Source organism: Mesoplodon densirostris, chromosome 2 (assembly GCF_025265405.1).
Source record: "Mesoplodon densirostris isolate mMesDen1 chromosome 2, mMesDen1 primary haplotype, whole genome shotgun sequence".
Classification (NCBI taxonomy): domain Eukaryota; kingdom Metazoa; phylum Chordata; class Mammalia; order Artiodactyla; family Ziphiidae; genus Mesoplodon; species Mesoplodon densirostris.
This window is the reverse complement of record NC_082662.1, coordinates 191,442,548-191,457,871: the sequence shown is the minus strand read 5'-3', so window position 1 is coordinate 191,457,871 and position 15,324 is coordinate 191,442,548. Positions and strand designations below refer to the sequence as shown.

The 15,324-nt window shown below is 46.6% G+C and overlaps 1 protein-coding gene across 4 annotated transcripts in view; it reads right to left on the bottom strand.

The window, feature by feature from the left end:
* CAMSAP2 (calmodulin regulated spectrin associated protein family member 2) overlaps positions 1-9,225 on the bottom strand; it is a 92,420-nt gene extending 83,195 nt beyond the window's left edge. For 2 of the 4 annotated variants that reach the window (XM_060091487.1, XM_060091488.1), the window contains exon 1: positions 8,986-9,225. In XM_060091487.1, the coding sequence (XP_059947470.1) occupies positions 8,986-9,124 (139 nt within the window). In that variant the 5' untranslated portion in view covers positions 9,125-9,225. The remainder of the gene's footprint in view (positions 1-8,985) is intronic. The other 2 variants (XM_060091489.1, XM_060091486.1) reach the window with 2 other exon arrangements.
* Between the last annotated feature and the right edge of the window lie 6,099 nt (positions 9,226-15,324).

Sequence of the window (15,324 nt, the reverse complement as noted above, 5' to 3'; positions counted from 1 at the left end):
CGTAATATGAATGTCACAAAAACAAAAGGAAAACAAGAAGACAGTTGAAAGAGAATCTTGAAAGTAGCAGTAAAATGCCAGCAGAAAAAAATGAAAACCATCTACTTTGAAACTTTCCTTTGCTGAGGACAAATGTCTTTTAAAGTATTTCAAACATTTCAAATATTTTTTATTCTAAGAGCCTAAAGTACTTAAAATTTCCTTGTAATTCCCATTTAGAGACAGAAAATGGTTTGAAGGAGAGGGCTGGGAGTGGGAGCGGGGGTAGATTCAAAATAACTTTTCAAGATCATACACACACGTTCCCAGGAACCTGTATTTGTTAAATATGGAGTAAGGAGACGAAAACTTTTTCAGTGAACTGAAATTCTATTTCTTTACCTCAAAAAAACATTTTCTGGGACTTCCCTGGTGGCACAGTGGTTGAGAACCCGCCTGCCAATGCAGGGGACACGGGTTCGAGCCCCAGTCGGGGAGGATCCCACATGCTGCGGAGCGTGTGCCACAGCTACTGAGCCTGTGCTCCAGAGCCTGCGAGCCACAACTACTGAGCCCACGTGCCACAACTACTGAAGCCCGTGTGCCTGGAGCCTGTGCTCCGCAACAAGAGAAGCCACTGCAGTGAGAGGCCCGCGCACCGCTACGGGGAGTGGCTCCTGCTCGCAGCAACAAAGACCCAATGCAGCCAAAAATAAATAAGTTAAATTAAATTAAAAAAAAAAAAAAAACATTTTCAGGTGCTTCATAAACATGACTAGGCCTAACACTCAGGGTGCGACTGTGAGGGTTACAGAGGGACTTCGGTTTTCTCTCTAGTGCTGGATTCCCAGCCTCTGTTTTATTTTTCCCAGTTCATAGTTGAAAAAGTTTATTTTTTTTTAATTTTTTAATTTAATTTAATTTTTTTTTTGTATACAGCAGGTTCTTATTAGTCATCGGTTTTATACACATCAGTGTATACATGTCAATCACCCAATTCATCCCACTACCACCACCCCCGCCCCCGCCGCAGCTTTCCCCCCTTGGTGTCCATACGTTTGTTCTCTACATCTGTGTCTCAATTTCTGCCCTACAAAACGGTTCATCTGTACCATTTTTCTAGGTTCCACATATATGCATTAATATACGATATTTGTTTTTCTCTTTCTGACTTACTTCACTCTGTATGACAGTCTCTAGATATATCCACGTCTCTATAAATGACCCAATTTCATTCCTGAAAAAAGTATTTTGAATAAAAAGAATTCTTTGAAATTATTAAAGAAATACAATCCCATTCCACAATGGGAAACAGAATATCCAAAGGTAGCCTAAGTGTGAGATGGATCAATTCATGTTTCAATGTATATGCTTTTTCTTCTAAAAAAGGCAAAAAAAATGCTTATCATCATGACTATTTGGCAAGCAGGGGAACTGAGACAAAGACTTTAGGAAAAAGGCCCCCAGAAAGGGAGCAGGTGGTAGAAGGAGAGCTGGAAAGACACTACAGTGTTGAGGTGTCGCCCTTTAACCCAGAACGTTATGTTGATGCAGAATGCGTGTTTAAAAAGAAAAGGAGGGACTTCCCTGGTGGTGCAGTGGTTGAGAATCTGCCTGCCAATGCAGGGGACACGGGTTCGTGCCCCGGTCCGGGAAGATCCCACATGCCGCAGAGCAACTAGGCCTGTGAGCCACAACTACTGAGCCTGCGCGTCTGGAGCCTGTGCTCCGCAACAAGAGAGGCCGCGACAGTGAGAGGCCCGCGCACCACAATGAAGAGTGGCACCTGCTTGCCACAACTAGAGAAAGCCCTCGCACAGAAACGAAGACCCAACACAGCAAAAATAAATAAAAACTCCTATCCCCAACATTAAAAATAAATAAATAAATAAATAAAAAGAAAAAGAAAAGGAGAAACCATGCAAGGCATAGGAAGGAAAGTGCTAAATGTGACCAGTAAATACAATTATTATCTCAGCAGAAGCACCACACTGTGACTACTAACAAATGTGTAATATTAATTTAAAGATCATTACTTGTAATTTACCAATAGAAAAGGCCCATAAACTAGTACCTAAAAAACTAGATCCACTGTGGGGGTGGGGGGGGGAAACGACCCTGAAATGACAGACGGATGCTAAATATGTTTCCTAGTTCTGTATTAACTAATCAAATACAAACAGGTTTGTTGAAGAAAAATTAAATATACTTTTTTTTTAATATACTTTTAAATTCCACAAAAAAACAAAAAATTTAAGACTTACATTTGAAAGGTTTTCACGCTTTCTTTGTGCCTTCACTTCCAGTATTATACTACAAAACTGTAATGAACTCTAGGAAGAGTATAACACAGAGGTCAAAATACAAACTTTAGTATCACAAAGGTTTTGACTCTAATTTTTGTTCCACCATTTACAAGCTGGATGATCAAGGGCAAGTTATTTAACCCCTCTAAATCCATTTCCTCTTTTATAAAAAGGGTAAACTATCATATTTCCTAAAATCTTATTTTCCATTTGAATATCTGTGAAATCAGGACATGTTGTAACAAATTTGTACTTCAATGTCCAAAAAACCTTTTTAAATTGAAGGTGTATCTCACAGTCTTCATGGCAGTGATTCTTCAGCTGGGGTCGTATTGGCCCCAGGAGACACTGGCAATGTCTGGAGACATTTCTGGGTGTTACAACTGGGGAAGAAGTAGGAGTGGGGAATACCACTGTCACCTAGTGGGTAGAGGCCAGGATGCTGCTAAAATCCTACAATGCATAGGACGGCCCCCTCAACAAGGAAGAAGCCAGCCAGTAGTTCTGCAGTGGGAAACCCTACCTTAGAGTGGCAGACGAAGAAATAAAATAATATCTACTTAATAGGGTCGTTCTCAGAATTAAAATAAGGCATATAAAATGTTCAAAACTGTACTTAACACGAAGTATGTGCTCAATAAATCATAGTAGCTTTTTCAAAAATCCAATGTGCTTAGGATAATTTATTTATCTACTAAACAAATACCAAATTCCCTAAACAAATACCAAATCAAACAATCCCAATTTACCTTTCAAGCTGCATCTCCCACTACTCATCACATAAACCTCCTCCAGTCCTACTGGTCTATGTTGTTGCACTAACGGTACTGGGTTCCCAGCTCTGTGCCGGCACACAGACCACGTGCTCCACCCGCCACCCGTATGTGCCACTCAGGGGTGGTTTAAATACCTGTAGCCTTTGACACTGTTAATAAGACCACCCTCCTGGAAACTTTCTCCTTCCAGGGCCTCAGTATCTTCACACTTCCTTAATTCTCTTCCTAACTCCCTGCTCTAATTCCACCTTCTTTTCCTCAGCCTCCTCCCAAAACTATTCTGAGTGTTCACCACCGTAGATTCTGTCTCAAATCTTTTCTGTCGCTCTATGGTGTCATCTACTTCTGATTTCAATCACTTTATACGCAGAAGATTCCCAAATTGCTATTTTGTAGCTTCACCTGGTCAATCATACCCCCTACCCACCTTTACAGCTACCTGTGGTACTAGATTTCTCAGATAAGGTATCTGGCCAACACATCAAGCTCAAGGTTCCCCAGAACAAAGCTGACTTGCCGTTTAACTTGCTGCTCTCCGTCTCTGCCAATGGCACTGGACTCACCCTCCCAGTCACCAGATCTCAAAAGCTCAAGTAACCTCATTCTCCTTGCAACCTCAGGGGGCCTCATCCTCCCCCCATGCACCCTGAATTCAGTCATTTAGAAACACTACGGGGACTTCCCTGGTGGAGCAGTGGTTAAGAATCTGCCTGCCAATGCAGAGGACACGGGTTTGAGCCCTGGTCCAGGAAGATCCCACATGCACAGAGCAACTAAGCCCGTGTGCCACAACTACTGAGCCTGCACTCTAGAGCCTGCGAGCCACAATTACTGAGCCCACACGCCACAACTACTGAAGCCCGCGCGCCTAGAGCCCGTACTCCGCAGCAAAGAGAAGCCACTGCAATGAGAAGCCTGCGCACTGCAACGAAGAGTAGCCCCAGCTCACAGCAACTAGAGAAAGCCTGCGTGCAGCAACGAAGACCCAACGCAGCTAAAACTAAATAAATAAACAAATTTATTAAAAAAAAAAAAAAAGAAACACTAGGGATTATACCTTTGCAATGTTTTTTCTATCTTTTGCCTCTTTTCCATTAATTTGACTTCTCCCCAGACAGCACATGGTAAAGTGGGCAGCCTGAAATCAGGTTCAGAACACAGCACCATAAGCTGGGTGGCTTTGGATGGGTCCCTAACCCTCTGGGCCTCATTTCCTCATCAGTAACACTGGAGTGATGGACAGTTTCCACCTCTCAAGGCCGTCATGAGGATTAAAATGAGATGATACATGGAAAGTGACCGACACACAGTAAGTACTCAATAAATATTAGCAGCATCTCTGCACGGCTGCTTCAAGCTCTCAGCATCTCTTGCCCAGACTCCTACAAGAACTTCCCAGACAGGCCTCTCTGCAATCAGTCTCTCTCCGCTGACAGCACATCCTTCACACGTGCATGAGAGTCAGGTGTGAGACAGGATTTTGAGAAAACGTGTTGGGATATATAAAGAAATGAAATAAGGGGTATTTAAAATAGCAGATGATTTTATATTCTGCTATATGTTTTGTAGTTTGTATCAAACTACACGGTATGAAAGGGAGAATGATAGTTGATAAAGTTGAAATGATAAAGTGACACTAGGAATTGGGCCTTAAGTTCCACGTTACGAACTCCAAATGCTGGGAGTTCTCTGGCAGTCCAGGGGTTAGGACTCAGCGCTCGCACTGCCATGGCCTGGGTTCAATCCCTGACTGGGGAACCGAGATCCTGCAAGCCTCACAGAGCTGCCTCCAAATGCAAGAATTTAGTAAGGAAGAAGGTCATAAAAGGGTTTGCACCCACCATTTTCCCCAAAGCACTTAAAGCAAACGCAGTAATATCACTGCTAAACGGGTTAAGCTGCTCAAATACAGTAGACACAGCACAGTTCAACTTCCCCCTCTTCCGCAATTTGGTTTACAGATTAAAATTCACCCAAACAAACTTATTCTTCATTTGATCAAAACTGCACCTACCTTCTTCCACACAATAAACTATGAAGATTTGAGTTATTTGGAATATTTTTAGTGTAAAGAAAAAGAATATGATTCCAAGCTCTGATAGAAGACTTCAAATTAAGTAAATATTCTATCTGCTTTCTAGGTATTAAAATGCTAGTGCTTTATTTACTTTTTATAGTTCAGTAACTTCATTCTGTGCCCAAAATTGACTTCTAGCTATCATTTTAAATGAATTTTCCAACATACAGTTTAAAATTGACTTCTTTTTAATATGTCAAACGTTAGAAACTTTCTCACGGAAAAAGACTAAATTGGTGCCTGAAGACCGGACATGTCATCATTAAAGAAGTGATTTTAGTAAATCATAACTTAAATTTGGGCTAATGTTTTGAATGATTAACTGAATACCACTAGCAACACCTCTGAAATATGCTGTCTACTAACATCTGCTATATAACAGTGTCTGCAGCAAATGCAGAAAATTTACATCAAAAGAAATGAAACATTACATTTTTTCAACTCACTCCATCTAAATTTATACGTTGAAAGACTGTTGATTAAAGAATAAACAAAATGTACACAGATAACATTCTTTTATTTTATTTTATTTTATTTTTTATTTTTTTATTTTTGCGGTACAGGGGCCTCTCACTGTTGTGGCCTCTCCCGTTGTGGAGCACAGGCTCCGGACACGCAGGCTCAGCGGCCATGGCTCACGGGCCTAGCCGCTCCGCAGCATGTGGGATCTTCCCAGACCGGGGCACGAACCCGTGTCCCCTGCATCGGCAGGCGGACTCCCAACCACTGCGCCATCAGGGAAGCCCTAGATAACATTCTTAATAATATAATTTCTTTTTACTAAGTGACTCTTAAGGTCTTCTAAGCTTGATTTTCATTCCATTTTGAATATGACTTTCATCCACTCTAACTGTTGCCAAGACAACTGTAAGTACCAACAACGTTCATCTAAGCCATCTGAGAGTGTGTTAAGATCTGCCCATCCTTTCAAGAAAATAAATCAATAAGACTTCTAACGCGTGCTGTATGCCCATTCTGCACACTGGCAGATAAGAGGCTTACTCCGCAGAGCAGCGTAAGCAACACAGACTTAAGAGTCAGAAAGACCCGCACTGGCCCGCAGGATCCACCGCTCGCCAGATGTTTAACCTTGAGCAAATTCATCTGAGCTTCTTCCCTCACCTGCAAAACGAGGACAATATATTTCTAAAGGGATGCTGTGGGAATAAACGAAGCAATGTGTTTGAGGTATTGGGCATACAAGGGGCATGCCTGCCCTCACCAACGCCACACCCTTTAGTCAGACAATCAAATCAAAGCTCATGTCTGCCCGTACTAAAACTGTGACCGTGGGGAAGTTGTTTAACCCCTCTCTGCACTGGCGTCCTCTCTTTTTTAAATGGGGAGTACGCTACCTACATCACAGAGCTGCTGTAAGTCCCGAATATAACATAATGCAAAGCATCTAGTGCAGTGCCCAGGCGCAACACACGTTCCACTGATAGTCTGTGCCTTCCTCTTCTCTTCTTCGCCAAGTGTGTTCGACACTTGTTTCTCAAGTGGTCCAGGATCTAGTAAGCTTGCCTGACAGGTGTCCAGAGAATAGGCCGTTTTCTGGTTAGGAACCCTTGTGAATCCAGGGCAACGCTGTGACATCTGTACTACAAGTTTCCCCTCAGTTTCAGAAGGAAAGAAAATATTTTTGCTATTCCCTCTGCCTTCCATCTTGTACACACTGCTTTTCCACAGAGGTCACTATATCAATTTAAGTCTTTCCATCTTTTCTAAATACTTAAATAGGGACTTCCCTGGCAGTCCATTGGTTAAGACTTCACCTTCCAATGCAGGGGGTGCGGGTTCAATCCCTGGTCAGGGAGCTGAGATCCCACATGCCGCCCAGCCAAAAAACCAAAAACATAAAACAGAAGCAGTATTGTAACAAATTCAATAAAGACTTTAAAAAATGGTCCACATCAAAAAAAAATCTTAAAAAAAAACCTTAAATAGCTTTCATTTCTCCTCTAAATGGATATTAGCTTCAGTATGCTGCTTAAGTTAAAACCAAAATACATCAATTATTTTCACCACCGATATCAGTGGTGCCAGAAAACAAAAATATACTAACACTTTGTGTTTCCTCCGAGGTGTTACTCTACACATTTAGTTCCAAAGAAATCTTCAAAATCTAAATTATTTCAAATTAAATTTTTTATTATATACTCCTGATGCTAATTTTAAAACCTTTAACATCGGGACTTCCCTGGTGGCACAGTGGTTAAGAATCCGCCTGCCAATGCAGGGGACACGGGTTTGAGCCCTGGTCCAGGAAGATCCCACATGCTGCGGAGCAACTAAGCCCATGCGCCACAACTACTGAGCCCGCGAGCCACAACTACTGAAGCCCGTGCACCTAGAGCCCATGCTCCATGCAACAAAGAGAAGCCACCGCAATGAGAAGCCCACGCACCGCAACGAAGAGCAGCCCCTGCTCGCCACAACTAGAGAAAACCCCGCACGCAGCAATGAAGACCCAACGCAGCCAAAAATAAATAAATAAATAAAACCTTTAACATCTTTCTACTTCAATATCAAAGCACGATAATTCAAATTTTAAAAAAAGCTGTCATAAGCACAAAATCACGGTAACGTGAAGTTTCCCTCAAAACTAATTCAAATAGTTTTCTAAACACTGAGATTCATTTGCTAGTTAACTAAATATGCAGTCCTGATAGTCACCTGTGTATGTATCCAGCTGTGTATGTTTAAACAGTAAGAATGAATTAAAACATTTACGCACAAATTTTCACGGTCCTAAAATTGGAAATAAGCCATCCTCTTCCCCTCAAAAAAAACCAAACCAAAACAAAAAAAAAACCCTGTATTTAACATCTAGAGAAAAGTCTGTAAATACTAAGAAACTTCTCAATAAATATTTTACACATCCAATATTTATTAACTAGGCCACAGAAATCTTACAAAATCACTCAAAGTTATCAGATTAAATTACCTTCCAGGAGCATCTCCACATGAGAAGGTAATGTTTTCAGAGCTCCACAACATGGGCTCCTAAAGCAACAGCTAAGGAATTACAACAGGAGGCCCTTTTCCTGTCATTTTGCAAAGACTGGGTAAAGGCGGGAGTGTCTGACGCCTACTGTCCTATACAATTTGTGTCAACAGCACATGCCCTCAAAAAACTCTTCTATTAAAAAAAAAATCCCACAGTAGGGAGTTGTTGTTTTTCTTAATTTATGAAGCCAAAATGTTTGGGAAAAGGAATGTGTCTGAACACGAAGTAAAAACAGGACGTGACACTCAGCAAGCTAAATATCGGGTTTAAATAACTGGTTTAATAGAGCCTGAAACGTGTACGGGAGGACACGGGCTTCAAGAATGACGACAAAAATTAACACTGCGCTCCGACAGAGGCCACGGTACAGCCCACGGATCCTGAATCGCAGCCATGGTTACAAATGTCAAAATCAATGTAGCCTGTGTGCCAATCCACCTCCTTCCAATAATAACGAAACCAACTCAGATTTCTCGGTGGTGTAATCACAACTATGACTGTGGGGGAAATGAATGCAGCACAATGAGGAAAATACCACAAATTAAAACCACCCCATGTAAAAACAGGACAAAATTGGTCACTGGGAGGGGAAAAAAAAAACACCCACTTTTGCTATCCAATAAAAGAAATCTGGCCGCATCCCACCTGCCCAAATCAAGGGCTCCTGATTGAAGAGCAAACCTGCGTTATCCCCCCCCTCCTTTCTTCTCCCATCGCGTCCCCGAGCCTGTGCGCGGAGACACGCGCGAAGGGGACCAGAGGATGGGAAACAAAACGGGGACGCGCGTAGCCTGAGGGGACGGAGGGATGGAGGGATGGGGGGCGGGCACCACGTACCTGTCCCGAAGGCCTTGGCCACCAGCCAGGCCAGATTGCAGGCGATTTTGGCCCTGGAGAAGTCGTAGTGGTCGAAGGGCTTGATGGCTGGAACAATGAACGTCCTCCTCCCGTCCCGGGGGTCCACAGCATCCCCCATCTTCACGCGCTCGGGGCGCCGGGCCGCCCTTCACATGGTGCTGCCGGCCGCGGGGTAGGCGCTGGGGGGTGGGGGTCGGGGTCTGGGGCCGGGCCGGGGTCCGGGCCGCTCAGAGCATCGGCCCCGCGCGCCCGGCCCGGGATGAGGCGGCGCCGCGTCCGGCCGTCCCGCGAGCCTCCCGCGAGCGCGCGTGCGGGCGCCTCCCCTTTGTCTCGGCGCGGCCGGGCCCGGGCGCGGCGGGGGCGTCCTCAGCGGTCACGTCGCGGGGGCCGTCCCGCCATCGCGCCGCCCGCAGCGCCGCCCTCCGCTCGCGGCCCTGCCCTCGGGGCGCCCGCCGGCCGGAGCGCGGGGCCGCTGGGACCCGCAGGAGACGCGGCGGAGGTACTCGGGCGGCCCTCACCCGGCGCAGCCAGAGCCGCCGCGGAGAACGTCAAAGTCCCTGCGGCGCGGGCGCCGGCAGCCGTCCCTCCTAGCGCCCGCTCCCCGCCGCCGCCGCGCTGCCGCCCCGCGCCCTCCGCCTTGCGGACGCCGTCAGCCCGGCGCTCGGGCCCCGCCCGGCCAGCCCTGCCCCGCGCTTCCCCTGCGGCCGCCCGCGCGGTAGCCGCCTCCGCCGCCGCAGCTGCGGTTTTCCAGCTGCCGCACTGGACCGAGCGGCGGCGCGGGTCTGCGCATGCGTCCTCGCGCGGCCCGCCCCGCCCGCCGCCCCGCGGGGGTCCAGGCGGCCGGCGGAGCATGCGCGGTGGCGGCGGCTCTGCTGGTCAGCCGAGTGCACATCCTGGCGTCCTGGCCCGGCGTGAGGCGGCCGCTGACCCTGCTGGAGAGGCGGGGAGGGAGGGGGAGACAGGCCTCGCCGTGGCTTTCGTGTTTTCGCGACGCAGTGCTGAGGCACAGAGAACTGATGTTTATTAAAATGCTTATTCGGTGACACACACTTTGCTGCCAACTTGTGCCTAAACAATTTCATCTAGTCCTCGAAGTAACCCGAGGGGGGTGGGTGTGATCGCTGGTTGACCACAAAGGTACAGAGGTTACTAGGGTAATTAAGTCACACGTGGGGCTTGACCAGGATCGAGGATCTGGGAAGCTCCGCACCGGTGTTGATTTCATGACTTCAGGATACTTTACTCCATGCTCTCCACTTAAATGTCCTCTCTCGGGAGGGGGCACATCCATCAGCGCCTCCAAACAAAGCATCAGTTCCTGCACGAAGCCAACCGCATGACCTGGCATCCACAAACCCTTGTGGCTGCATTTTGTCAGAGCCGCTCCGTTTTCCCGAAGGGGCATCTTCTCAGATGTCAGTGTCCTGGCTCGACCGTGCTCCCTCTGTCCCCTTGGCTCACTCCTACTCCGCCCGCAAGGCTCTCACAGGAATCACCTCCTCCTGGAAGCCTTCCCTGACAGCTCTTGATCCTCCCCGTCAGGGCTGCCAGGCAGGTGCTCTCCTGTTCCCAGAGCACCGTGTTCTTGTTCCGTCCCAGCTCTTGCACATACTGTACATGCAATCATCTAGGACTTGTCTGTCTTCCCACTGATGACAGCGTCTATCTCCCACACCCATGTAGGGCCCAACCCATAGTACTTGCTCAATTAATGTACAAGGACTCGGGATGGATATCATTGTAGTTCACTCTTGTTGAGCTTATTTAACTCAGAATTCCTCACATTATCTCCTTTCAATACATTATCGAATTTTAATCATTGTCCAACCCTGTGTTATCTTCATTTCACACACATACAAAAAAGGAAAGCTCAGAAAAATTTGAAAATTACCCCATATCACACAACTAGTAAACTGGTTGACCCAAGATTTGAACCCAGGACTGTCTTACTCCAAAGCCCATGCTTTAACTACTAGGGCTTCTCTGGTACTCCCTGCCCTTAAGATAGAGGCAGGACATACGAAATACGGGGGGTTGGGGAGGGGGCTTTGGACCCTACTATCCAAAAGGGCAGCTCCACTGGCAAGCAGGCCCCTTTGATCCCTACAGATACGCCGGGGGAACCTAGTAGGGCATTACAGATAAACCTACTAACAATATGGGCTACAAGAAGAACGTGAGTGACAAGAATAATACACCACAGGGTGGTTGATGTCATTTTTCAATAAGTGAATGAATATTAATGAAGTATTTCTCATGGGCAAGGCCTTTTGCTAGATCATTCAGGGGATAATAAAACTAGCATATGAATAATAGTTGACACAGCACATTCATATGATAACTGCCTTAATTCTCACATCCATGCTGTGAAATAGATGTTATTACTATCTTCCAATTCTAGATACAGGACTGAGGATCTGAGGGTTTAAGTTGCGTGGGCAAGTTTCATGGTTGATTCATACCTGGGGCTGGCTTCAAAAACAAGCACAGGTCTTCTGGCTCCGCTCCCCGGGCTCCTTTCCCTTTGCCTTTTCCCTCCCTGGATTATGGAGGCTGACATGTACATAAATAAATATAATACAATGACGTAAAAGAGGTAAGTGCACATAAAGTGCAGCGGGAACATCCGGATAGAGGGATCAGGGGGGTTTCGTAGAGACTCTGTTAAACCGAATGCACTCAAGTTCACCTTCAACGAAATCCTAAAGTGACATGTCAAATTAAGAGAAACCTATATACTGGAAAGGTTGAAGAGAGACGCCAAAGCATTTCACCAGTCACCGTGACCATCTGCAAACCAATGCAAGATTCTCGAGGCCAGAAACCACGCCCAACCAACTCTACGCTGTGTTTGCGACCTAGCACAGCGCTTCGCTCACAGAGGGTGCTGGGTGAATGCTTGTTGAATCTTACGGAAAACAATTGCAACCTAAATAAACATGATGAGGAAGAGAAGAAGGCACAGACAGTTGCTCTGCTTGTCCTTTGATTTAGTGGTGATGCATTTCGTAGCGATGGCATAACTATGACCCCAACTGGGGAGGAGTGTGTGTAGGAACGGAAAAAAAAATGCCTACACAAAGAGCAGCTTTTACTTTCAGGGAGGCTGTGAAACTTGGGGTCATAGTAGGAGGCTATTATTAACAGAGAAACACCCTGAGTACAAAGAAGAAGGATTTACTTTCAGGGAGACAGACACTCTAATAGGGTGCTCTTTGTGATACCTTCCGAATGATCCCTTTAACAACTGGAAATCTCTGCAGAGTACCGCTGTCAAAAAGAAACGTTCTCCGCTGCCTTCTTGAGGTATCTGACTTCATTAAAAAACAGAAACAAAACCCAATGATTCTTTGGGCCAACTTGTCCAACTGCACAGCCATCCCTCTATTTTTTATCTCCAGGCTTGGAATCTATCCATCAGGCAACAGTTACACTATTCCTACATGTCTATTCCTCCCCCTCTCTGTTTTAAAAGCTGATCTCCTTTCTCCTGGAAAATCCAGTGTCAGCCAGACTTCCTTCTTTGGGGCCATCCTCCATTTCTCTGTCTTTGAATAGACTCATAAATTTATTCATTCATTCATAAGCCAATATTGATTGAGTACCCGGTGCTGGGGCTGCAGTGTCGAACAAGACAGCCGAGAAAGCAAATTTTGAATGGGAAAACAGAGATCTCCAGGCCTGGGCAGCCCAGCTCTCCTCCCATTGTCATGATTAGATCTTTGCAGGCTCAAAGCCTTGTTACTTCACCCACAGAAATCTTCATTGCGTCCCCTCGGAAACAGAGAAACACTAAACACTACACTACACTAAGCACTACAGTAAGAATGCCCGTTATTCCTTTAACTGAATGCATGTATTCACATACTGTCATCCATTTTCAATTAGTTACACTGACAGGAGCTAATGCTTATTGAGCACTTTCTGTGTATCAGGCCCTGTTCCACATGCATTGACTTATTTAACCTTCACCACAGCCCTATTTTCCTCATTTGGCAAATGGAGTAACCAAGGTTCAGAGGACTTAAGGAAGTGGTGGAGACCTTATGTTATTTTGGAACTCAAGGAACTAGCATAAGTCACCTTTGAATCATCCAGGTTAAGAATGACTGGCAGGGGTGGGGTAGGTTTAAAAACAACAAGAGGGCTTCCCTGGTGGCGCAGTGGTTGAGAGTCCGCCTGCTGATGCAGGGGACACGTGTTCGTGCCCCGGTCCAGGAAGATCCCACATGCTGCGGAGCGGCTAGGCCCGTGAGCCATGGCCGCTGAGCCTGCGTGTCCGGAGCCTGTGCTCCGCAACGGGAGAGGCCACAACAGTGAGTGGCCCGCATACCACAAAAAAAAAAAAAAAAAAAAAAAAAACAACAAGAATGCTAAGCTAACCGATGACAATAAGATGTTAAAGTGGCTGAAGTATAGCCGCATCTGATAAACCAAGCTGCATAGAAGAGTGGGGGCCGAATGGCAGGCACTCCATCATTTCTAGACACGCTTGTGGTTTTTGTCCGCAGAGCTAACAGAGTTTCACAAGGATTACCTCATCAACCTTCACAACGACTCCAGCAAGGCCTGTGTGGTCTGAGGCCAAGTGTGGAGCTGGAGCAGCTGCAACACTGGGATCCCCGAAACCTCCCAGCAGGGCCCTGTGAGTCAGTACTTAAACCCAACCGTGAAGCCTGGCCCTCAGCTTCCCAGGGGCCGCCCTCCCGTTTCCCAGATCCCTACGCCATTGGTCCTTTATTTATTCCCTGCTCACACCTGAGCCTCCAGTAATGGGCAATGCTTCTACCACTTTCAGAATCATTGAAGACGGGTAAGGGGGCTTCCCTGGTGGCGCAGTGGTTGAGAGTCCGCCTGCCGATGCAGGGGACACGGGTTCGGGCCCCGCTCCGGGAAGATCCCACATGCCGCAGAGCAGCTGGGCCCGTGAGCCATGGCTGCTGAGCCTGCGCGTCCGGAGCCTGTGCTCCGCAACGGGAGAGGCCACAACAGTGAGAGGCCCGCGTACCAAAAAAAAAAAAAAAAAAAAAAAGACGGGTAAGGATGTTGGAGGAAACAGAAAGAACACCAGTCAGGGGGAACTCCCTGGTGATCCAGTGGTTCAGGCCCTGCACTCTCACTGCCGGGCCCGGGTTCAATCCCTGGTCAGGGAACTAAGATCCCACAGGCTGCATGGCGTGGCCAAAAAACAAAAAAACAAACAAAACAAAAAAGGGAGTGAGGGCTTCCCTGGTGGCACAGTGGTTAAGAATCCACCGGCCAATGCAGGAAACACGGGTTCGAGCGCTGGTCGGGGAAGATCCCACATGCCGCGGAGCAACTAAGCCTGTGCCACAGCTACTGAAGCTCACGCGCCTAGAGCCCGTGCTCCGCAACAAGAGAAGCCACCGCAGTGAGAAGCCCACAGTGAGAAGCCCACGCACTGCAACGAAGAGTAGCCCCCGCTTGCCACAACTAGAGAAAGCCCGCACGCAGCAACAAAGACCCAATGCAGCCATAAATAAATATATAAATGAATTTATTTTTAAAAAAAAGGGAGTGAGGACCCTGGGGTCCACTACTGTTTGGCCACGTGATTTGAGGGAACACATGTCACTTCTCTGCTCTCTGATTTCCACTTCTGTAAAACAAAGGAGGTACAGTTAGGCAAATTCTAAGGTACTCGCAATGCCAACAGTCCACAATGGGAGGGTGACATCTCTGTACTTTACCAGATCATAACTGAAGGTTTAATCAGTCAGCTGGCTAGCGTTCAAGATTTAAATCTCTAGAGCGGAAGTTACTTTTTTTTATTTCCGGAAAGCATTATGATAGGATAATGTAAAAACGCTAGGGGAGGTTACGGGACAAGAAACAGGGTCCTCCAGTGAAGGCAAGGACCAAATAACAACAGGAAGGGGGCTTCCCTGGCGGTCCAGTGGTTAAGACTCCACATTCCCAACGCAGCAGGGAAGGGGGCACGGGTTCAATACCCGGTGGGGGAAGATCCCACGTGCTGCATGACTTGGCCAAAAAAAAAACCTGGAAGGAGTCTAGCAAGAGGGAATGGATGCAGCTGTTTGTGGGTAAATCCAGTAGTTCTGCTACTTGAGTCATCAAGGTCTAGAGTTTTAGAACGTCACCTAGTCACTCATGAAGATTTTGTTCTTTTTATCAAGTTCTTGATGGAAACATCCCACATATCCACCAGTAGAGCATTGTGTCAAGACTGATCAGATAAATTACGCTGTACATCGGGATCATATAGAGAGACCTCATAGACATCATATGGTCAAGTAGAAAGAGGGGTGCAGAGTAGTAGGTTTTAGTTGGTATTTC